At 38.1% G+C, this 24082-nt stretch overlaps 3 protein-coding genes across 3 annotated transcripts in view; 1 reads left to right on the plus strand and 2 right to left on the minus strand.

The window, feature by feature from the left end:
* si:rp71-1g18.1 (uncharacterized protein LOC559922 homolog) overlaps positions 1–4032 on the plus strand; it is a 4228-nt gene extending 196 nt beyond the window's left edge. Inside the window, exons 1-4 of the mRNA XM_056236434.1 lie at positions 1–194; positions 1575–1732; positions 2563–2650; positions 2887–4032. The exon at positions 1–194 is cut by the window's left edge and continues 196 nt beyond it. Of these exons, the coding sequence (XP_056092409.1) occupies positions 1–194; positions 1575–1732; positions 2563–2650; positions 2887–3758 (1312 nt within the window). The 3' untranslated portion in view covers positions 3759–4032. The remainder of the gene's footprint in view (positions 195–1574; positions 1733–2562; positions 2651–2886) is intronic.
* A 2268-nt stretch (positions 4033–6300) lies between these two features.
* Positions 6301–12067, minus strand: tox4a (TOX high mobility group box family member 4 a). Its single transcript, XM_056236413.1, has 9 exons — positions 11551–12067; positions 11349–11408; positions 10943–11245; positions 10541–10786; positions 10107–10457; positions 8386–8466; positions 7562–8296; positions 6721–6872; positions 6301–6627 (listed from the first exon to the last, which is right to left on the minus strand). The coding sequence occupies exons 1-9, from the start codon at positions 11653–11655 to the stop codon at positions 6570–6572; spliced, it is 2091 nt and encodes a 696-aa protein (XP_056092388.1). The 5' UTR covers positions 11656–12067; the 3' UTR covers positions 6301–6569.
* Positions 12068–13713: 1646 nt separating this feature from the next.
* On the minus strand, positions 13714–23317 carry LOC130071596 (chromodomain-helicase-DNA-binding protein 8; the record flags this gene model as incomplete). Its single annotated transcript, XM_056236444.1, has 16 exons — positions 13714–14748; positions 14871–14975; positions 16018–16128; positions 16202–16303; positions 17430–17516; positions 17606–17952; positions 18727–19377; positions 20209–20441; positions 20510–20784; positions 20917–20992; positions 21092–21215; positions 21502–21605; positions 21923–22012; positions 22088–22244; positions 22766–22968; positions 23097–23317. Coding segments are annotated over 16 exons (3264 nt in total), but the record flags the coding sequence as incomplete, so codon positions are not given.
* Positions 23318–24082: the final 765 nt, after the last annotated feature.

Genomic DNA, 24082 nt, shown 5'->3' on the forward strand with positions numbered 1-24082 from the left:
AACGAAAGTTTTCGAAGGACGCGCATTGGATTTCCATGGCTGCACGGTCGACAGAGAAGCTCAGATCAAAGAGGATCTGGTGCGTGTCCCTGACATCAGGGCTCATATGGAAAGTGCGTTGACTAATCTTTCGGACAAGATGGTTTGTAGCGTCGGTGTGCAAGTGGGAGAGACACTGCTGTCCAACCATCAGGGTATGTTTTTGCGTAAACAACAGCCACTTCTCTAGCTGGGCATGTAGCTTGGCTTTACTTCCACATTTGTTGAATTCAACAGGAGTAAACCGGAAGAAGGCTGTCGTATATGGCAAGCCGCTTTAATATACATTGCTTAAAAACGAATTATTTGTTTTTATGTTACCGCCGGTAACGTTACTTATTTTTATACTTTCTGGTATATTGTAGTTCAGTTCATACTAGTATACTTTCATCCTCCTTTGCTATTAGTCTCTATTCCAGTAGTGTTTCGTATTCCGTTAAAATTTACTAGGCTATAAAATAAAAGTCCTTGAACATAATTACTAACAACTGTTTACTGTACACCACACAGATATAACCTACTGAGCATGATACATTTGCAATAACATTTCTAGTGATATTAAATATTTTTAACATACAGCAATGAAGAGAAGTACTTGAATGAAGTAAATGTATATTGATTTGTCATAGAAAAACTGCAAGAGAGATACGCTTGAACACATTATAGGCTATAACTTTTAAGTATGTCTAATTGTCTATATTTATTCAGTCTATACGTGATCTGATGATGTACTCTAAACTGAAAGACATGAGCAAATGGCGTCTAAATCAATAGATACTAGTCATTATTTGGAATAAGTACTACTAGCTAATGAATAGGTCATTATTTTAACTGAAAAGGTAATGTTTCTTGGGTTGGTTAAAAATAACAAAGTAAAAAAGGAAGGAAAAGGGTGCAGTGGTGTGCCAATGTGTCCTTCCTTTTTGTTTTTTTGCATTGAGCTTTTTTTTTTGCCTGTTAGATGCGCACACTTTGTGTTGAATTGTAACAATAACTAGTAACATACAAATAAATACTATTTAGTTGTAAGGAATAAATGTTAAAATGGTTTACCATATTTCGAAAAGTAGTTGCAGCAGTAGTGCTGATTGATATTTCAGGGTTGAAGTCCACCTTGCTTGGTTTTAATGCAAACAATGCAGTTTGTTGTTCCTGTAAGTAAAGTTTATTTATAGAGCGCTTTTCACAGATAAAATCACAAAGTGCTTTACAAAGTGCAACCAAAATAATAAAACTGTATACAACAATACATATTTTAACATTTAAAAATTGTGACTTGTCATAAAATAAGAACTTATAATATTTTATGAACCTTTTTTTCTGAATGTTGTTTATTCACCTGTCCATGCAAAATTGAGCTGGTTCTCAGACCTGCTTCTTTCAAACGTAAAAGTTCAAATAATTTTCAAAAGGACAATGTACTCATAAGATCCCAAATAATATGCATTAAGAAGAAAACTAGCAGCACTGTAATAGACACAGTGTTTCTAAATAGTAATATGTTGTATTCTCTCCCACCCCGAAACCCCATTCAGATCTGTGTGTGTCCACTGAGAAAGACAGGATTTATCTGCAGGATTCCAAAGGAGAGGAGGAGGGGCTTTCTCCCTCTGAAAGTCTCTGCAAGGAGTCTCCAGAAGCAGTGGATTTGCAATGCATGGTTGACCTTCCATGCACAATCTTCAAAGAAACTGTAGGTGGCGCTGATTTTTAACTTTCTCTTATTCGATTTCTATCAACTAGAATATATACTTTGATGAAATAATGTTCATTTTAAAGATTTTTTTTAGTAAGTGTTTTATTTAACTTGAAATTTTAGTTGTGATAGTCAGTCCACATTCACACTAGTGTTTTGGGAAACCCAATCAAATTTTATATTATTATTATTATAAAAATTAAGACTGATTATTATAAAAATATATTACTCTTGTAAATTGTGATTGTACTGTGAAATAAATGGATATTTGCTAATTATAATAATTTATTTTACACTAAGTTACAATAGTAATATTTGTATTAAAAAAACAATATGTATTCACTTTCAAAGTTCAAACCCTCAAGCTATTTAACATTGTGAATGCTCAAGCTTTTATTTTGGTAGTTTACTGGGGAAATGCTTTAGACATCTGTCCTAAAAAAATGTTGGAAATTATGCGACTGTGTAAATAAAGGAAATCGAGCTGGTCGGAGATGCTGAAAACACTAGATCACAAACTGCCAGTGTTTCAATCTGAAGTACTTCAGAGCATGAGACTATACAGTTATTTAATTAAATCACAGCTATATTGCAATTATCTTGCAACCCCATTTATTTTAATTTTATATTGGGTAATTTGGGTATAATTAACTATTAGCTTTCCATTTACTCACAACCCCCCTGAAGTTCCCTTACTAACCCTAAACCTAAAGAACAAATAGATATTAATATGAATTTAAATGCTGAAATATACTGCACCAAAGATTTGGAACAATTTCTATTTCTTTTCCCTTATTGACCAAGTCATATTGTTTACTGTTTTTCAGGAGATTGGACTGGGGAGAGGAGACAGCTTAATTCACGACACCCCACGGACAGATGACTTGAAGAAACCAGAGACAATTCAGGAAAATGGTATAAAGAAACTAGACCAGCTTGATTCATAATCCTATTATATTTAACTGCATAAGCTGAATATATAAAATACAATTTTTCTTTCTAATCTATCCAGAAATAAACTGATTCTCAAAAAAGTAAATCTTTTATTTACAAAAATATTAAACAAACTTTAACAGTTTTACAAAAAATCTGAAATTACTACAGAATGAAAACAAATTTCTTCCTTTTTATGCTTTTTTGTGGTCTCTTAGGTCTTCTAGGACTTGATGCTCTTGAGGAAACTTCTTCACACTCTATAGTAGATCCAGAGTCTCATCTATTCAGCTCTGTTCTAGGTAACATTCCCAGTGCTGACCTTTCCATTGACAGTATAAACCAGTGGGACCATGTCCTTATGGAAGTAAATTCTTCACTGTCTGTTGAAAAGTCACCTCGCATAGAATCTCCTCAATCCACCAAAACCCCAGCGGAGGCCACTGAACTCAGCCAGGCATCAGGTAATAGTGCTTTGAATGCAAAGAAGGTGCGTTTCCAGCTGAGCAAAACACCTTTCGATTGCAAACTGTTACGGCCTTGTTCTGTGCAACTTGTGAACCTACTGATGCTGTCAAGTGAGCAGAGGGCGAATGGATCCAGCAAAAAATGCTTCTCTACACCCAAAGATCTGCGAGCCCACCAGCGTGTCCATACGGGACGTCGGCTGTGCTGCTTTAAAGACTGCGGGAACGGCATTTGGCGCCTGCAGGGAGCCCTCTCACAAGGGCATGCTCATGCCTGCAAGATCTGCGGCAAAAAGTTCAAACGCAAGAAGATCCTAAAGCGTCACGAGCGCTTTCATACAGGCGAAAAGCCGTATTCCTGCAGAAAGTGTAAAAAGACATTTGCCCTGCGGAAAAGCTTGCGAAGGCACGAGCGGTTCCACACTGGAGAGAGACCTCACGTCTGCCCACACTGCAGGAAAGGCTTCCGTCTCAAAAACAATCTCAAGGCTCACCTGCGCTTTCACTCTGGGGAAAAGCCCTTCATTTGCAACCTGTGCTCGAAGGGTTTTCGGATCCTCAAAAACCTTGAGAGACACAGACTCACTCATTCGGCGCCAGTTAGCTTTCGAACTCTTCAGTAACAGAACAAATGTTTTGTGTGGCCTAAACCAAACGCCATATTTCTACCTCGCATCAGAACCACTGGATCCAGCCGGTAAATCTAGCACCCGAGTTGACGCACAATAGCAGGCAGGATGTAGGAACATTGGGGTGACTCATTTTACGTGTTCAGGTTTCTTTTTTTTTTTTTCTCCTTGATACCACATTGTAAATGGTTCTCATGTTGATTAGGGTTGTTTGTGGACAGTTTTCTTCTGGTGTAGTCTTTGCCCTTGACTGCATCTGTACTAATCATATACAATCATTTTTTTTCAGTAGTTTCATCATGCCACTAAATGTCAAATATCCAGGGCATTAGTGGGTTCAGTCCTGCAGTAAAACACAAACAGACTTGACTAATTATTGCTTGCTGTAAATACTTGTCATACTTATATGATGCTTTTATTTGTAAAAATGACTTTTTATCAATCTGGATCTTTTTAACATGCCTGTCTGGACTCATTCAAGAGGATTTGTGTGTGTGTGTGGTTGAACACTGGAGATAATTGGATGCTGCAGGATTCACAGGGGTTTATATGTCCTTGTAATACTTTTTAAAGCAACATACTTTAGAGTCTTGTTGTTCACTACTTGTTTAGCACGCTTTGCTCACTTTAAGCTTAAGCTAAAAAACAAAATGCTGTTAGTCACACTATTGCTCGCATTTCCACTTTATTTTACTTGTACTTTTTAACATTTGATGTGATCTCTTTGTATGGACCAAGCAAACATTTATCAGAGAGATTGTTTTATAAACATGCTTTTTTTGTTTTATCTTTACCTTTTTAACATTATGCTGTCACTCACATGATTTTAGTTCGATATTAAAAACGTAGTAACATTTGTAGTAACATTTGTGAGTTTATAGCAAACAAAAGAAATGGTTTCAACCTTAGCTTTTGCTATACATCCTTTTTTTTTTACCATTCCTCATCCTCATAACCATTATGACAAACCTATATAGTTTCTTTTTGAATAAACAATAACCTCATATCTTTGTTTAATGGGTTGTTTTTATTAAAAGGTTCAAGCATATATATATGTATTTTCCTGCTGCTGGAGAATATAACTCAATAGAAAGATTAGTATGAACAATGACCTCCAAGAGCTGCAGTCAATTGAGAAACTTTACTGAAGACATACAAACTATTCCACACGTCCAATAACAAAAGTTTGAGCAATTCAATGTAAAAACATGCCAGCGAATTTGAAAATGATTCCAACCAAACTTTTTTTTTATGTGGACTGGGAGATGCAAATGTCTCCTGGGACATTGCAGTAATCTTTGAGAGTATTTTATAGAAGAGATGACAAAAAAAATGGGGGGGGGGGTAGGGGCCTTCGAAAGGACAAATACTTTTGTAGAACCTCTTTACACATTTTGTGGCAAATTTATACTTTCAGCCTTCTTTAACCTTGCACAACAACTGATTTAGATCAGGGTTTCCCAAAATGGGGTTGCTAGGGGGACTTCAGGGGGGGTTTGGGAGTTGTTGAAAGCAAATAATTAATCAAATCCTCAAAAGTTTAAAGCTGCAGTCCGTAACTTTTGGCGCTCTAGTGGTTAATAAACAGAACTGCATGAATCTTGCGGAAGAACATTGTAACCGGAACTACTTATCTCTGTTTATGTTTATGATGAGTCACGCAGGTACTGGGCTACTCCGCAGCGCTGCCGACCCGAACCAGTCTGAAATTGTCAGAATATAAACATTTACTGTAGGTGTACCGTAGTGATTCTGGATAAGATAAAAACACGGTTAGGAAAATGGATTCATTATGTAGTCGCTCATTATATATATATATTATAATTTTTAAACACAATCTCAGGGGGTAGGCTACTTTTTAAATTAAAGGGGTCAAAAAAATTGTGAATGTCATATAATGCATCCTTGAATATGGCAGAGAAATGACATATTTTGTTACCGATTCTTTTTTTTTTAGCTTGCGACTTGTAAAAGTGCTCTCTATTTTCAGATTCAAAATTCTTACGAACTAAATGGACTACATACTGATCAGACATCTATAATAAAATAATATAGCCTATGTTTCTACCAGCAGGGACATCTGCAGTTTTTGTAGTGTACTGACACAACCATTTGAGTGTCATGTTAAAATGGGTACGTTTGCAATGAATTCTGAAACTTAGTCCATTTTGGCTGCCTTTTATTAATACTTGAGTAATTTCTGTAACACAATCTAAAAAAGTCAGCAAAACCCCATAACTAAGGCAAAAAGATTTTACACAAGAGCACTTGTGAACACTGATCTAAGACACTGTCAGTACAACACAAGAAAACTGAAAATATAATAGAATTGCAGACTGATTGCATTACTGTTTGAGGTTCACTAATACTCTTAAATTTGTCATCATAATCAAAAATGACTGCATTTGAAAATAATACAATGGTTCAGATTTGTCTCACTTTAACACATTAACTAGTAACATATATATATAAAAAATAAAAATAAACCACTGGCCCAAAACTGAGTGGAAACAATACAAGGTCCAAAAAACCCCCCACAATATTCACTGTACGTCCTTTTCTGACAGTTTCAACTAGGAAAACAAATGTCAAAACATGATGTTCGCAGTATATTCATCAGCAGTTGTAACAAAGACATAATTTGTCCTTTCATAGAGTGATTTTTCCACTGCCATTTTCATGCCTTAGATATTTACAACAAAAACACTAAACTTTCACTAGTAATTCCAGTAAAATTCTGTTGTGTTATTATAAAAGACACATCCAGGCATGCTAAGACCCAGAATCAGGAGGATTTCGTTTCATTTATTTGACAGTGGCTGAGTTCTGGCTCTTGATTGAACACCAGGCCATGAAAATATCCCTGTTAAGAAAGTAAAAATAGGGACGGTTAGTAAATGTCTGACTGTACAAAAAAAAAAGCACCTTAAATAAAAAAAATAAAAATAAAAAACACCTGCAGTGTGTGGCCACACATTCATTGCTGCAATACTCCTTATCCCAGTCTCGACTATCCACAGCCAGGTTTGTGCATCCAGCACGGACACAGAGATTCACAGGAGGAGTGGAAGAGGAGACCGCAGGAGCAACACTTACCTCCATCTCCATCTGAAAAAACAGGATAAAACAAGCAGTTACACTCTGAATAACTTTGCTGTGTACTTGTGTTTGATCTCTTAAGGCCCAGATATAATTACAGCGTAGTCTTGTTCGTTCTTTATTTATTGATAAAAAGAAGTTTGAAATACCTGCGCGGCGGTATACTGGTAGTGAACATAGATTAATAAGTAAATACAATAACAAAATAAACAATAAAATTGACAGTGGTGAGAAAATAGCAGTTAAGAAAGCATCTGATCATAGCGATGTGGATATGTTTGCAAAAGCTCTGCAATTCCACACTCCATACAAGTCATGTCACATTAAATTATATAGGTTTTATTTAGGTTAAATTATAAATGATATAGGTTTATAGAGCATGTTTATAGCATTAGGCATAAAAACAGTGTCAGACTTCAGTTAAAATCTTCAAAAGTGGTAGTTGCGTAGCTGTCAATGGAGGGTCAGAAAGCTCTCAGATTTCATCAAAAAGATGTTCGTTTGTGTTCCGAGGATGAACAAAAGTCTTGCAGGTTTGGAATGACATGAGGGTGAGTAATTAATGAAAGAATTTTTGGCTTAACTATCCCTTTAATTTTACTCCGTACTTACTGTTATAATTACGCTGTAACAGGGACATCTTGAAATAAAGTGTAACCACAGTAGCTCTGTTGATGTTAATTATTGGAAAAACAAACCTCTTCGGGTTCCTCCGTCAGAGCCTCATCCGTCCCAGTGGCCAACTCCTCTTTGGGCTCTTCCACTTTCACCTCAACAGGGGCAGGATGTGCTAAGGCTGAGATGGTGGATGAGGAAATAACAGGATTGGCACTTGTTGTTGTAGTAACAATAATTGGCGTGGACAGGTCAGAGTGTATTGAAGCGGGCACAATCTTTATCTGAAGAGGCGGTGGAGGCGTAGCCGTGACGGCCACAGAACTTCCTGCCCCTCCACGGGGCTTGGCCTGAAGAGGCGGCGGGGCTTGGGTTTGTACCATCTGCTGCAGACGTGGTGGAGGTGGGGTGCCCTGCATCTGCTGCAGTGGTGGAGGCTGTCGTCCAGCAGAAGCCGGATGCAAGGCTCGTACTCCAGCCGGAATCACCGTCACCATGGACGTGGGGATCTGGTGGAGCTGAGAACCTCCCTGCAGCATCTGCTTGGAGATAATGATTTTTGTGACAGTGGGTGTCGGGCTGGGGTTAGGGGTCAGGGGCTGGCCGATGGCCAAGGGTAGAGAACCCGTGCGGGAGCGGGTGGTGACTTGAGGCAGGTCGAGGATAATATTGGATGCACAGATGTTGGTGATGGTGTTCTGCTCAGGGATGGGGGTCAGGCGTGGACGGGCAGGGGCAGCAGGAGCAGGGATGACGGGTGCAGGACAGGGGACAGAGGGAGGAGTGGAAGGAGCGCTATCCTCCACCTCAGAATATGGCTGGATGAGAAATAAAGGAAAGAAAGTGTAAGATAGGGCAGCAAATAAAAAAAAACTCACAAAAGAAGAACTAGAAACAATTCACTCACTCTTGAGAGTTGATTTGCTCTGTAGGCTGCTAAAGCTTTCAGATACTCTTTCTTAGCTGCCTCGGTTTTCCTCTTGTAAACCTGCAAAAGTTAATAAAAATTCAAAATGACACAAAATGCATGTGAATGTAAATGTACCATTTCCAGATTCAATTCCTTAACATATCTATTAATTATTTTAATACTTTGAAAAATAAAATGCAACTCCATTGTCAAATTATGGAATAATGTTATAAATCTAAAGCAATTCCAGCACAATGTGTGTCTACAGACTTTTTAGTCTTTTTACACAAATGCAATTACAATAATTGACCTTAAAGGGATACTCCACTTTTTTTGGAAATAGGCTCATTTTACAACTCCCCCAGAGTTAAACTGTTGAGTTTTACCGTTTTTGAATCCATTCAGCCGATCTCCGGTTCTGGCGGTACCACTTTTAGCTTAGCTTAGCATACATCATTGAAGTGGACAAGACCATTAGCATTTCTCAAAAAAAAAAATGACCAAAGAGTTTCGATATTTTTCCTATTTAAAACTTGACATTTCTGTAGTTACATCGTGCACTAAGACCGACGGAAAATGTAAAGTTGCGATTTTCTAGGCTGATATGGCTAGGAACTATACTCTCATTCCTGCGTAATAATCAAGAAACTTTACTGCCGCACCATGAGTGAAGCAGGCGTAGGCACTTAGTCCCGGTCACGTTGGAAGTTACCGAGCTGGGGACTATTTTCAGGCGCTGCGTCATATCATTACGCCTGCTGCACTCATGGTACGGCAGTAAAGTTTCTTGATTACTACGCAGGAATGAGAGTATAGTCAAGTTTTAAATAGGAAAAATATCGAAACTCTTTGGTCATTTTTTTTTTTTAGAAATGCTAATGGTCTTGTCCACTTCAATGATGTATGCTAAGCTATGCTAAAAGTGGTACCACCAGAACCGGAGATCGGCTGAATGGATTCAAAAACAGTAAAACTCAACAGTTTAACTCTGGGGGAGTTGTAAAATAAGCCTATTTCCAAAAAAAGTGGAGTATCCCTTTAAGTATATACAGTATAAGCCAGTGGTGTGAATTTGGGGTGGGACAATCTGTTTATCCAACCAATGGAATGTTGAAAACAGTTGTGCTGCTTAATATTTTTGTAGAAACCGCAATAACTTTTTCATTCTTATAAGGGATGGTTCACCTAAAAATGAAAATTGTCATTTACTTAGCCTTAAGTTGTTCCAAACCTGTATGAGTTTCTTTCTTCTGTTGAACACAATAAGATATTTTGAAGAATGTTGGCAATCAAACCAAAAATATATACTATGAAAGTCAGTGGGGCCCATAAACTTATTGGTTACCTTCAAAATATCATCTTTTGTGTTAAAGAAGAAAGAAAAACATACAGGTTTGGAACAACATAAGGGTGAGTAAATGACATAATTACCCCTTTAATAAATAGAAACAGCATGCTGTATGTGTTTATAGAATATATATATATATATATATATATATATATATATATATATATATATATATATGAATATAAAACTTTTGTAACATTTTAATTTATTTACTGTCAAGTTTGATGAATGCAATGTATCTTTGTTAAATAAAAGTATTCATTTCTTTAATATAAAAAACAATGCCCCCAAATCTTTGAGTAGTTGTGCATATTTGAATTGCATTGCACTTTTTGCAAACACTCTCAGTCTTCAAAGAACTATACTCCACCTGTTTTTGCTCTTCTCCCAGGCTGTCCCACATGGATGCCACTATCTTGGACACCTCTCCGAATGTGGCATTTGGGTTCTGGCCCTTAATGGCTGCCTGGGTGTCTCTGAAGAACAGAGCATAGGCTGACACTGGCTTCTGTGGTTCATTGGGATCTTTTTTCTTCTTTCCTTTTTTGCCTCCCAGCGTTGCTCCCGTGTCCACTGTGGTCACAGGCACCATGGCCGGCTTACCGCCAACCCTCCTCACCACAGCTGGAAGAGGAGAAGAGAGCTGGCTGGAACCCGTCAAGTTGGGGAGGTGCGGTATGATCGTCGCAGAGGCTGAAGAGTAGTCTACCAGCATGGTTTTCTGTAACGGAAATAGGGATAGCTTGCAAAATGGAAAAAGAAAGAAAATGTGCCACAAATCAAGCCCATCACTGAAAGACTCACTTGTCTGAAGTCCTCCATGTCTTCATCCTGCAATGACCCAGAAGGAGATGGTGTGGTTGACAGCGTTTGGTCAGGTGACTTGGCTCCACCACCAAGGCTGAGCCCTAACTGAGCACTTAGATCTGAATGGTCTATGGTGGTGAGCTGATTGTGTCCTAAGAGACTGTGGCCCATGTCGTTTATTGGAACATCAATAGTCATGGAGGAGGAACTATTAAAATGGGAGCCAACAGAATGGCCGAGATCCTACAGAAAAAAAAAGAAAAAAAAAATCATTATCTGATGTACCAATCTATACTTTACTCAAGATCTAATTGCATTAAACAGCAATTCAAGTGCCCATTCTAACAAGCTGAAAGCAAGAAAATAAATGATCACTGACAAAACAAAAACAAAGCTTACCACACCCAGAGTTGAGCTCAGTAGTGCACTTCCTCCAGGCTGGTTAATCACACCCAAACTCAGATGCTCTATGCCCTGAGAAGACGGATTCATGAAAGCAGAGGCAAAAGAGGGATCATTCCCCCCTACTACAGTATTACTGGCAAGACTGTTTCCAACTCCAGGACCCCTTGAGCTCTCAGCCTGTTCAGCCAACTCTCCGAAATGGGCCTCCACATCCTCTATGGTGAGCGCAGAATCTGGATCCAAGGAGATTGGGATTTCAAACTCTTCATCGCCCAGACAGGGTGTATGGAATGTTTTCTACAAGCAAAAGTAAATGCATAAATAAAATGATAACACAGAAACATATACACATATATATAATTGAGTTAACCCAGTTAATTGTGACCAAAAGTAGCACCACCTCAAGAAAATGATGACCAGGTCCACTGATGGTCAGGTATGACTCATTGGCACCTGCAAACTAATAAACAGAGGTTAAGAGGTGTATTATTTACCTGCAGACATATTGATCAAACGAACACTACGTGACATGCTGCAATTTTAAATACAAATATACGTTTTATATTCAACTAAAGATGTTAACTACACAAAGTCTGATTTACCTTGGTCACTGAATCATATCCATTGTAAGACGAGTTTTCCATAAACTCAGAATCAACATGTTGACCGGTCCCGTCAGAGAGATCCGAGTAAAAATTCAGATCCATGAGGAAAATATCAAGACTAAATAAATAGATAAATTGGGTCTTTTGATATCAGAGAAGAGGTTGATCTTGTAACAAGCCAAGAGCAAAAAATTCAAAATTAAAAAGCAAAGTCATCTAAGAAAAAAATACTATTCACTAATAGAAAAGAAGCAAGAAACACAACATCTTGTTCTCGGTATTGTCCAATTTTATATGGTATGTGTTGCTCGGCTGAATAATGCCAGTAAACTTCATTACACGATCCCACACGCAGCGCAAGTAGTACCAGATTAGTTAAAAACGTTTATTAATAGGCTTACCAATTCAGCCAGCTAGCAGCAGCTAACGTTAACTGGCTAAGTGGTGCTAGTTCACAAAGGTGTTGCTGTTAAACCCAACGTGAGGTTTCATTCATATCACAGGCCTCGCGGAGAGACTTCTAGTATATTTGCTATATGTAATATCCAGCGTCTCATTACATAACACAATAAACTGTATATTCTGAATATATATTCAAATTGATTTAAGAAAGTTTGTATTAGAGTTGCACTAGCAAAGACAGTTGCTGCCAGTGTAAAAATGGACCGACTCGATCGGTGCTCTGTTACGTTTGTCTGTTTGCATTCACAAGTCACATTAATCGCACTCCGATCATAGATTTATTCGTAGCTCATAAAATGAAACCTTTTCCCTGAAAATATTTAACGCGACTCACGTTGTCTCTAGTTGGTAATACACCTCACGTTTAAATAACAGTTCTTCTGTGTTGAGCCTTTACTCTCGATAACCACCACAAATATTTTTTTCCAGAACGCCGCTGATTGTCACATGGCAGTCGTTACGTTTTACAGCGAGGATCAAGCTGGACCAATCACAGTCGTTTATGATTACAGGGGAATTGAAACTTATTTAATTATTTCATAGAGACTAAAGCAATGGAGTTACATTTTTACATCAAGAGCCCATTCTCACAAGTGTACTACTGTTTTCAATAAGACAAAAAAAAAATGGCTTTGTTATTTGAATGCATCTCAAAAGAGAATATGGTCACATGTGCCCCCTAGAAGAAAATCACTTTTTTTAAGCTTAACCCTATCATGCATTACATTTTCAAGTCACTTTCATATGCTTAGCATTGGTTAAATAAAAATTAAACTCGTTATCATATAACTACTCTAGTTTGAGCTGCTGATGTTTCTATTTTGCCATGTCCCTGGGTGCAATGCATTATATTGCGTCTATACATGTCTAACAATTTTTTTTCTTGTGAATGTTTTAATTAGTCAATTCAGCTTTCTCCTGTGTTCTAACACTTGTTGTTCTATTTTTTGTAATACCCCACTGGAAGTAACATTTATTTAGTGGGTAAACATGGCACAAACATTACCAAATATTAGCAATGGATTTGATAACTTTAATCCTCCTCATCTCTTTAATAAATACTTCCTAACATTTCAACAGGCATATTCACTTTTTATGTTACAGAGCTCAAAAGGCACCACATAACAGCAATCTATTTGTCTCATACTACAGTAATACTGATCACCCAATGGTTAAACCACATGCTCGACAGAGAAGGCAGTTTGCACCACAAGCAAATTGAGTTGTTCTAAAATGTAAAAAGCCACATTATATATGCAGGTTTTAGGAAAATGTTTGTAAACATTATCAAGACAATGTTAATTTTGTTTGTTATTGCTGGCAAATTACCATAATAAATTGTGAAACCTGACTTACCTTAACCCTGCCACATGCTAATTTTCTGTGATATTTATTGTCTCTTTCAATGTGTTAGTTTCAACCTTACTTGAATTGCTGAAACTACTCTAAATTTGTGATTTAATGTCAAGTTAATGATGTCAACTAAAGCTACAAGACAGCAAAATTGAAACTACTTGTTCATTAAAACAATCGTTAATGATTATGATATTTCTCCACATCAAAGTATAAAGTTTGAGAGAGAGAATAAACTTGCTTTTCTACTCAGCATGTATTCCAGGCAGCCAATAAAAAGAGCCTTCAGTGGTCATTATTGAAATAAATACCAACACTTGATGAAATGAATTCAACAGACATCAGTTTCCACTGTAGACTGCTATTCATATTTATATCACAGAGACAGTTGGAGTCAGTTATTGAAACGGGAATAAACGCATAATTTTTGCATCATTGCAGGCATAGGACCAACTCTACTTTGTACAATACAGCCATCATCTGTCTAACATTGTTTCAGTAACTAACCCTAAACCCCAAATCCTACCCTGTCCCCACCCCCCAACACACACACACAAAAAAAAGATATACATCCAACAAAAAAAAAACTCCATGTTCTTAACCAGACCGAGGCACCACGATGGCTCAGCTCAGTGCATGACTATGGATCCTCCAGCACACTGTTAAACAGTTCAGCCTGAGGGTGAGAGACAAACCGCTCCTTTCCCAGCCAATACAGGATGAAAGGGGCTTACTGTGGGTATGTGAGACAAATTCATATTTCATCTGGAATTATGCACAACGTGCTGAATGAGGTGTAACGAAAAAAAGAAAAAAACACAGCACCTGTATCTCCTCAATCTACGCAAAACAGTCAAGTACAAATCCAACCCAAGAAAAAAATCTGTTACTCCATATTTTAAGCAATAACATCAACAATAATTATAAAAATAATGAAGGCAGAATATAATAAAATAAAAGACTGTCATGATCTCGGTCTACTACATCTAACATGAGATTTGGTCAATCCTCTGAGCTTGAGGAAGAGTCTGAATTTTTTGGTGCCATGATGACATCATCCAAAATGGCCTCTCTGTCTGAACTATCGTATCCACCTTGTGACAAACTGTCACCTCCGTCCATATCAAGAGCGCTTGGCTCCATCTTCACATCGTAGGCTGGAGTAAGGAAGTGGTGAGATGACGTGAGGTGACCACCGTCTTCCAGGTCCTCATCGTCCATCATGTAAGCGCCATCGGAAACTAACGTCTCGCCTTCGCCGCCTCCGAGGAGAGGGTCGTCAGTCTGGATCGAAGGGGTGGAGAGGTAATGGTGATTCTTTTTGGGGATTGAAGCGTGGGGACTCAACAGTCTGTGGAATAAACTCTCAGGCAAGAAGCCCTGAGATTGAAGAGAAGGATCACATTAATTTCAATCAAATTGACAACTGACTATGATTGGTCTAACGCTATACAACCTGGGTAGATGAGGATAACCACCAGGCTAATAAAGGAGACACTAACCGAATTGCGAACAGTCTCAGACCATTCCGGTGCTACAGCGTGGTCAGGATTCTCCTCCAGGTGCTCTCTCAGGTCCTGTAGTGCAGGCCCGTAAATTCCACCAAACTGAAAAGCAGGGGAGTATAAATCATCAAGACCAACTGATCTGCACCAAATACATCAAAAGCAATAAAGCCCCGTTCACACTACAAGCGACTTTGTCGCTGCAGGGCGTTCCCACTACTGGTTGCCTAGTAATGTTTGTGAGTGACATTCACGGATGTTACTCTATGTTAGACAACAAATACGTTTTCTTGCAACTTCAAACTAATATTTTGGAAGGAAAAGTCTAAATATAAATGGAATCAGTACATAAAATGCATAATATTAAAGATGAATGAGAAACTCTTGTGCTCTTTGCTATCGCGGCTATTTAACTGCAGCACACGGGCAAATACCAGTCAATCTTGGTTCCCGAAACCATTCAGGTACAGAGTCAGTACGGTGAATACCACTGTATGTACACGGAGATATATTATCATAAATTATAGGACAGTTTCTGACTGCTAAAATGACCTTCTCGTTCAACTTGCCTCGGTCAGACTCAGCACTGAAGAGTGACGCGCTCCACTGACTTCACTCCTATTGGTTGTCGCTCCCGAAAGTCGCTCTGCATTTGCATAAAGTTAAACAGATCTCAACTTTGTCGCGTCGCCAGACACGCTCCACCGGTCCCTGTCGCGCGTGTCACCGGAAATCGCCCCCTCCCCATTGAAATGAATGGTATCGTGTCGCTTTGTCGCTTGTAGTGTGAACGGGGCTTAACTGTCCCAGACAAACCACATTGTAGATTGGTGTATTTGTAGATTTTTTTTTTGCATTTTCCATGAATGCATAAACTCTCTTATGCTCACCAAGGCTGCATTTATTTGATCAAAAATACAGAAAAAAACTAATATTGTGAAATATTATTACAAATTAAAATAACTTAATTTCTATTTTAGGCTGTTAAAATGTAATTTATTCCTGTGAAGACAAAGCTGAATTTTTAATCTTTAGTGTCACATGATTCTACAGAAATCATTATAATATGCTGATTTGCTGAAAAAACATAAATCTAATTGTGTAAGTGTAAATTATGGTAGAACTGCCAAATGTCTTCCCTCACCTTCTTGCCCGTCCTTATGTCTATGACCTTCACTCTCTCACTGCCAGTAAGTGCTGCTCCTTTCTCTATCCTCTTCCTCCTCCTCTTCCTTTTGGTCCGGTTCACTAGTAACTGCAACAACAAGATGAACATGATCAGGCGTGTCAGTCCAAAAAGAAGTGCTCAACCTGAGTTATTCACTTACCTCTAGCATGTCTCCCTCCACTTCATAATCTGGGTTTTCTTTGAGCCAGTTGGGAAGGTCCCTCCTGCGGGGAGCATGGAGAACCCCTTCAGCATCTACCAGCTAAAGGTAAAAAAGAAAGAAAAAAAAGCACATTATAGAGCTGGACATAAAGGTATTTAATGTCAATTTAAACCAGTGTTTCCCCTACCATTGTTTTGGGGGGGCAGCCCGCCCCCCCAAAACGCCCCCCCGCCCCCCCTAAAATGCTGACGAAATCCAGTCATAAAAAAGGAATTTTGTGTATAACGCAGAATTTCACGGAATTAGTAAATTTGAGGAAAAAATAGAAAGCAGTTCAGTACACTTGAAATCAAATCGCGATGTAGACTAGTGTGTGGATATTAAAACACAAAGACTATTTAAATACGAATCCTGCATGTTCTGCGTGAATGAATGGTGCCGCCGACGCGCAGTTTCCACACACACACACACACACACTGAAACACGTGTGACGCTTGCGCTGTTTTTTGGCCTATATGAAGACACAAATGCATTCCTCTTCCTCTTTAGGCTCTAGATCCACCCTGAAAGTCACTTTGTGATAATTTCACCGCTTCATTTGAGAAAAACTATCATCATGACATAAACACACAGAAACTCAAAAGGTCTTCACGGCAACCCGTCAAAATAAAAGTTCGGTTTAACGTCAGACATATATTACTGTTGTACATTAGAATTTAGATATGTCCAAATGTAATAATACATTAATCCAAATAAATTATCATCAAAACTGACATTTTTAAGGAATAATCCATGTTTTAATTTTAACAGTAGGCTAAAGCTCATTGTGCAGCAAGTTATTTGACAAAAAGTTTATTTAATTTCATATGATTAAAATTGATGATAAATGCTAAAATCTGTGTTTTATGTCTTCATTTTATTACCAGAAAAAACACAACACAGAATCATTGTGAATTTTTTTTTCATATATATATATATATATATATATATATATATATATATATATATATATATATATATATATATATATATATATATATATATATATATATATAAAAAAGTTGTATAAGTTTAATGATTCATAATACATGATTTCAATTAATAAAAATAAAAAAATTACACCACGTATCCGTAACACGCCCGCTCCGCAACACTAGCAGTCAACCCCCCCCCCCACCCCCCCCCCCCCTGAAAAAAAATCCTTAATGAGGCTGCATTTCTGTACCTCGTGGTCCTTTCGCTTTTTGCGTGCACTCCCTTCACCGTTTGGCATCAGAGCTTGCTTAGAGAATGTCAGCTTCAGCCCCTCCTCCTAAAGAAAACGAAACAAACATTAAAGCAGAAGAAAGAGACACCAATTGAGGTTCATAACTGTTCCTAAATGTCTGAACACTACCTCACCTTCAGGAGTTTTACTGTGAACTCTGATTCTTGGCCGTCAAGTACTTCTGCAGATAGGGCACTGTTGCTTTTGCGTCCCACTCGGGGGTAACCCAGGTCATCGCTGAGGTCACGCTCGTCAGATGCAGCACTGAGCTGAATGTCAGAGACGTAGCGGCGACCTGACGGCCAGTGTCCCATTAGAACCAGCGAACAGAGGTTGTCTATTCGGTTTATCAGCACACGGTCTTTGGGCCAATCGACTCTTAGAGGGTCAGTGAGTGACTCGGCAGGGGCGCCTTCTTGAGATGGTGTGAGTGAGAGGAGGCTGTTTTCTTCATCACCATCACACATCTTAAGAGCTGCTGCTGAGAGATCAGTCATTTTAGTTACAAATCTCATATAAATCTACCCAAATTAACTAATTAACCATTACAGCTGGGCAAAGAAAAAAAGAATGATTGAGAAAAGAAATCCATGGAAGACAAAAAGTAATACAAGTTTGAGTGTTTTATTTTTGAAAATGTAGATTTGTTGATAGTATTCAAATGTTTTATCAGTATCGTTCAAAAGATTTCATTACGATTTTTTAAATGTTTTTGAAGGGAATCTCATGCTCACTAAAGCTGCATTTATTTAATCAAAAATACAGTAAAAACAGTAATATTGTGAAATATTGTGTAAATAACAGTTTTTGTTTTTTTCTGAAAATAGAATTTATTCCTGTAAAGGCAAATCTTAATGCTAAATATTTTTGTGAAAACTTTGGATCTTTTATTCCTCAAAGACAGCGGGAAAAAAAAGCATCAAAGAAAATTATTTATTTGAAATAAAAACCTTTTGTAACAATCAAAATTTAATGCATCCTTGCTGAAGTATTAATTTTGTAATTCTGAAAGAAATTATATATTGTGAAAATATTGCCTTGACCAAACTGATTTTTACTGTATTTTTACTTCTTGGATAAAACCTTGACTATAATTTTTGATTGGTAATGATTTCGCTGGATTGCCTAAAAAAGGTGCAAAAATGTTTCAAGATGCATCCTGAACATCATCATTAGGCAAAACACTAAGAAATAATATTTTCCTGCTGCAGGATACCATAAACCTCATTTAAATGCAACAGCGTCCCCTCCTCACCTCGTTCTCTCTCTCCATCACTGTCGCCGCTATCATCCGAGCTGCCCGAATGACGGGAGGAAGACGACGAGCCAGAGTCTGAATCGGAGTCAGAGTCTGATGGGCCTTCACCTCTCTCTCCTCCTCCTTTATTCTCACCCGGCCCATTGTTTTTGCTCTTCTTCCAGGCCCATCCAGCCTGAACTCCAACTTTCCCCTCAGAATGGGAGAGGAGCATGGCTGGGGAGTCTGACGGACAGAGGGTCTCCACCCCTAGCAGCCGAGACTCATCATCTAGGCTCTCCTCTTTGATACTGGTCGAATCCTGTGACTGACTTAACGATTGAATCTGTGAGGCAGCTTGGGCTTGCTGGTTCTGGAGGTAGTCGAGACGGGCCTGACTGAATGAGTACTGTGGGTCAGAGAAGATCGAGAGTTCAGTGCGGCTGACGCCATGTCTAGCAGCAGCTAAGAGCAGCTCGTGGTCGTGCTGTGGGAAGCTCCACCAGTTGGGCAGATCAGAGCTGGGTGGTGCCAGACTGAGGCGTTCCTCTAACGAGGGGTGACGAAGAACACGTTCACGTAGCCGACACAGCAAGCTGACCCTGTAGAGTGTGCGCGAGGCTCGTTCTTCTGTGATGGGGGCCAGGGATTGGGACAGATCTTGAGATTCTAATAGAGGAAGAAGAGATAACAGTAGAAAATGTGTTATTAAAAAAACTGTCATTGTAAACTACAAAAAAATTGTTTTGCGGGTCACATTAATGTTATGGTCAGTACACAATCAATAGCCAAAATTAAAATGCTATACTATTTTGTCTAAATAAAATTAAATGAAAACAATAATGAATCATTTTCAAAATTCTCTTAAATTCTACAAGAGAATTTAGGCATCATAATGTATTTAATGTTATTTTAGTATTATTGATATTTTAGTATTTATTACCAATAATTTATTAGGTTTTATATTTTCAGTTCATTTTAAATTTTAAGTTTTAGCACTTTTGTTTTAGAACTTATGAGATTGTCATTTTTTATTAGTTTTAGTTTTTATTTCTATATAGCTTTGTGTTTATTTCAGTTTTAGTTCTTAAACTTCTTTCAGTTAACTGGCAAGGCAACATTCCTAAATTTCAATTTAATCTTCAAGTTTTTCATCTGATATTTACTTTTTATTTTAGCTTTGTTTCAGTTACCAAAAATGATTTTTAAGAGTTTTAGATTACAATAACAACACTAATGTATAGTATTAAAAAATGGGATTTGCTAAAGATGTATGTTGTTAGTGTTTGTAAAGATCATTAGATAAATGGCAAAAATAATCTAAACGTAAAAATAAGAGACCCGAGTATTCACAATTAAATTTACAATATCAAATCAATATTGTTAACATTAAAATGCATAATACTCGCCGATATGGTAGATATATTCCGCATTCATAATCCCAAAAAAATTCCATTTAATTAAATCAACTTAAATGCCAAACAGGTTCTCATTCAATACCTTCTCCACGTGCAGGCCGAAGGTGACACACTTTCCGACACATGGACATGAAGCACTTGAAGTAACGCGTCAAGCTTTCATCTGTTTTTTTATCAAGCCGAGCAAACGAACGAAAATGATTCCAGTCCATATGATGCTCATCCCCTTCTAGAGCCTCTACCTCTTTCTTTATCCTTTCAACGCCAAAGGTCGATACCACCCTGTAAAAATCACACTCCTCCCTACGAGTCCACCTGAAACAGAGAAGCTTATGAGAAGACTGAAGAGGAAGCTTCAGTAACGGGTTTCTTGAGGAACATACCTTTGTTGTCGTTCTTGTCGGGCTATCTCTTTGAGTTTAGTGGCTTGTTCACACCGTCTACGTCTACGGTCGCCCTTCTCTGCTGCCTCCATCTTAAGCTGCTCTCGCCTGTAACTGCGTTGGTAGGCTGTGATAAGACGCCGTAGTCTGGCTGTAAGCGATGAGCTCGTTGGCCAATAACACAAATCTGATGATCCCGAAGATGGCCCCTCGACCTGCACAGGAACAGAGCGATCCTCCACACAAATATCACCATCTGCATTCACCGAATCAGCCTGAGGAGCACAGTATCCACATTTATTATTATTATTATTTCTAAATTCCTAATAACACCACCACAAGATAAATGTGCCAGAATTACACATACACAGGAACAAAAAAATGTAAGTGATTCAAAATGCACATACCTCCTCATACACCTCCTTAGTGTGCCTTGTCGCAGGCTTAAATTCTGGATCTTCAGAGTACTTGTCGTAGTCTCCTCTAAGACACAAAAACAAAATAAAAAATTAAGCTTTAAATCTACCAGTCAAACATATAAGCTGTAATATTATAATGCATCAGATCTATTTTGAAACTGACCCCTCCCCAAGCTCTGGGTCTACTGCTTGCTGCTCCGCATTAATGTCCTGCTCATTTGGACGGCCACATCGCTCAACAAAACACAAGCAGGGGTCAGCACGCATGGTGGTGTACATTTCATATCCTGAAATGGCAGAGTAAAGAGGAAAAAAAAACACATCAGGGATATGCAAGCCTACATATTTTTGTCTTTGGCAGGTATTAGGATGACTTGTCAGCCTTAAATCTAGATAAAATCTCCAATATACCTCACTAAGTCCAAACAAATTAGTTAGTTGTTAGAGGACTACAAACATCAGTTTTAAAAGAGCAACATGGGGGCAAAACTATAAGGAAGATCTTATATTATAAGGAAGTTATATTAACTAGACACCCTTGAAGATGACGAGGTTAATAAAGCCTACACATACCATGCTTATAGACTCCGATAAGCAAACAACGGTCAGCTTCTGCATCCCACCAGCCAGACGGAACATCTTGCTGCTCCATTTCAGGCAACCAGATATCAATATCCCTGCAAGGAAACACACTTTCAAATTTAAAGTAAAAAAAAAAAAACTATGATCAATGCATCAAGAAAACTTAATTTTTAAGCTTGCTGGGGATTAAAAAACATCCAGGAAGAATGTAAGATTTGGTGACAACTAAATTGTTAGTGTATGTTCAGTACATGGCCACATCATGAAATTTAAATTTTTGCACTTAGCAGATGCTTCTATCCAAAGCAATGATAATTTTTGAATTCAGATGAATATTAATGCACGTAGCAGAGCTTTTTAAACAAAGTGATATTTTTTTATTAAAAGCAATGAAGTCAGACGATGACTATACCTTGCATCAGCTCCTCTTAATACAGAATCAGCATGCTCTCCAATGACCTCCTGCTTCAGGTAATACAGCATACGTACTCTCAGCAACACTCTGAAAAAGAGGGAGAATGAAATTAAGAAACTTACGGTAATATTTATAACAGTGTTTCAGATGGGTCTAACATACTTGTTGCACTGATGTTTGAGGTGTTTTCGGTAACTGTCATCAAGCAGTAGACTGTCAGGATTGTACTTGCGGATCCACTCAACTTTCTGCACATCAAAAGAGCTCTGAGCCTTCACTCGCTTCCCCTTCCTGCCACGAGGGACAGGGATGGACAGACCTAAAGGAAAGGGAAAAAGTCATTATGCACCTCTATAAAAGCGCATAGCATGAAAGTAATGCTCTGTTTTAAAACCTACATAAGCTGTTGCATTCTAAAGCTCCTTTTCATTATCTCCGAGAAACGACAGAGCAGAAGTCATTCAATTTCAATGGAGAGTAGTACGGTGTAGAAATAATCCAAACTAATTATTTTACAATTATTACATAATTATTAACATTGATATAAAACCAACTATGTTTTTTTCCCCAGACATATTACCGGTCAATTATTTTGTGTGGATATTTTCACACATTCATTGTTCACTCATTTTATCATGTTAAATGAATGGAGGGTAATGGATGCTTCATGACCAATTTGAAAGTGAGAAATGCAACAGTCAAATGTCGAAGATAGTGGAAAGGCAGCTTAAGAGAAAATGTTGACTCGTGAAAATCTAAAGAGCTCTACCACTACCTGAGGGTCTTTGCTGGTAGTATCAAAGAGTGTCAATTTAAGATTATAATGAGAGAAAGTAATACCAGAGTGATTAAGCAGAGCCTGTGGCTCTCGTCCATTCTCTGGAGGGGTGATTAGCTCCCAGATGAAGCTTTTGATGTTCTCATCTCCACGGTAATGTATCAGACAGAAAACCAGGATGACGCGACAAATGGTTTCCACATCACGTTCACTGAGACGCCGTTTACAGCGAGCATGAGACAGGATATCCCGCCAGCGGCCCCATCTGAAGAGAGAAAGTTACGTTAAAATGTATGAAACCATAATTCCATGAAGTTTCAAACATGAACAGGTGAACTAAAACCCATTTCTTAAGAACAACTACATATGATAACGAAGAACAAGTTCACAAACCCATAAACAAGTAGGTGTTTCTCCACTCGGAAGCAGTCTGTGCGCCCGTAACCTCCACCAGAATGCCGGTCAGAGCGTCGAGAGGCCCGAGATTGACGGGAATTATGGGGTGGGTAGTCGTCATCGCTGTCCATGTCAGACAGATCACCACCCTCTCCACGCAGGGTGGAATACTGACGCGTTTGCTTTCTTATTCTTGGTGTGTCAATCACAAGAGTGTTCTGAGTTTGCAAAAAAGAAATCAAGAGAAATTATGAATGGGAATATTGGCAGAGAATAAAGGATACAGTAGTAGTGTTGTCACGATACCAAAATTATTGTTTCGATACCGATACCAAGTCAAGAATTGCGATTTCGATACTTTTTCGATACTTTTCCTGAAAAGGGAGAAACACTCTCAAATATCATTGCTGTGCTTTATTTTAAAACTGGGACAACATTCCAATCATAACACACTAATAAATGAACATTTGAACAGCAGATAGGCTATAATAACCATTTGAACAAAATATGAAATATGAAAAATATAAAAAATAAATTAGAGCAATGACATTCAAGGTAAAAAAATAAATAAATTTAGCAGCATTATCTCAGTTATCATAAGAAACATAAGATTTTATCAATATCAATGCCACTGACGATTCTGCTTATCGATCCGATTCTTTAACGATTCTCTTATCGATTCATGATAGCATTGTGTGGAAAAAAAGTAGTCATATGCTTTTTCGGGGGAAAAAACAAGTGTTTTTATTTGTTTTATGTAATTTATGTAATAAATGAAACCTTATTACAAAGTGTTAACGATTAGTTATACACCGATTCAGACAGATCAGTTGTTTTAACCATTCATTAAAACGAATCGGTTCAAATGAGTCATTAGTTCGCGAATTGGACGTGTCATTATCGGACGTGTGCGCGTTGTGTGATTATCCAGGCGGTTACATCCCACTGTCATCACAGAAAACATTTCATGACTGGATAGTTTT

This window comes from Rhinichthys klamathensis, unplaced genomic scaffold, assembly GCF_029890125.1.
Source record: "Rhinichthys klamathensis goyatoka isolate OS25496 unplaced genomic scaffold, OSU_Roscu_1.1 h1tg000446l_1, whole genome shotgun sequence".
Taxonomy (NCBI): Eukaryota; Metazoa; Chordata; class Actinopteri; order Cypriniformes; family Leuciscidae; genus Rhinichthys; species Rhinichthys klamathensis.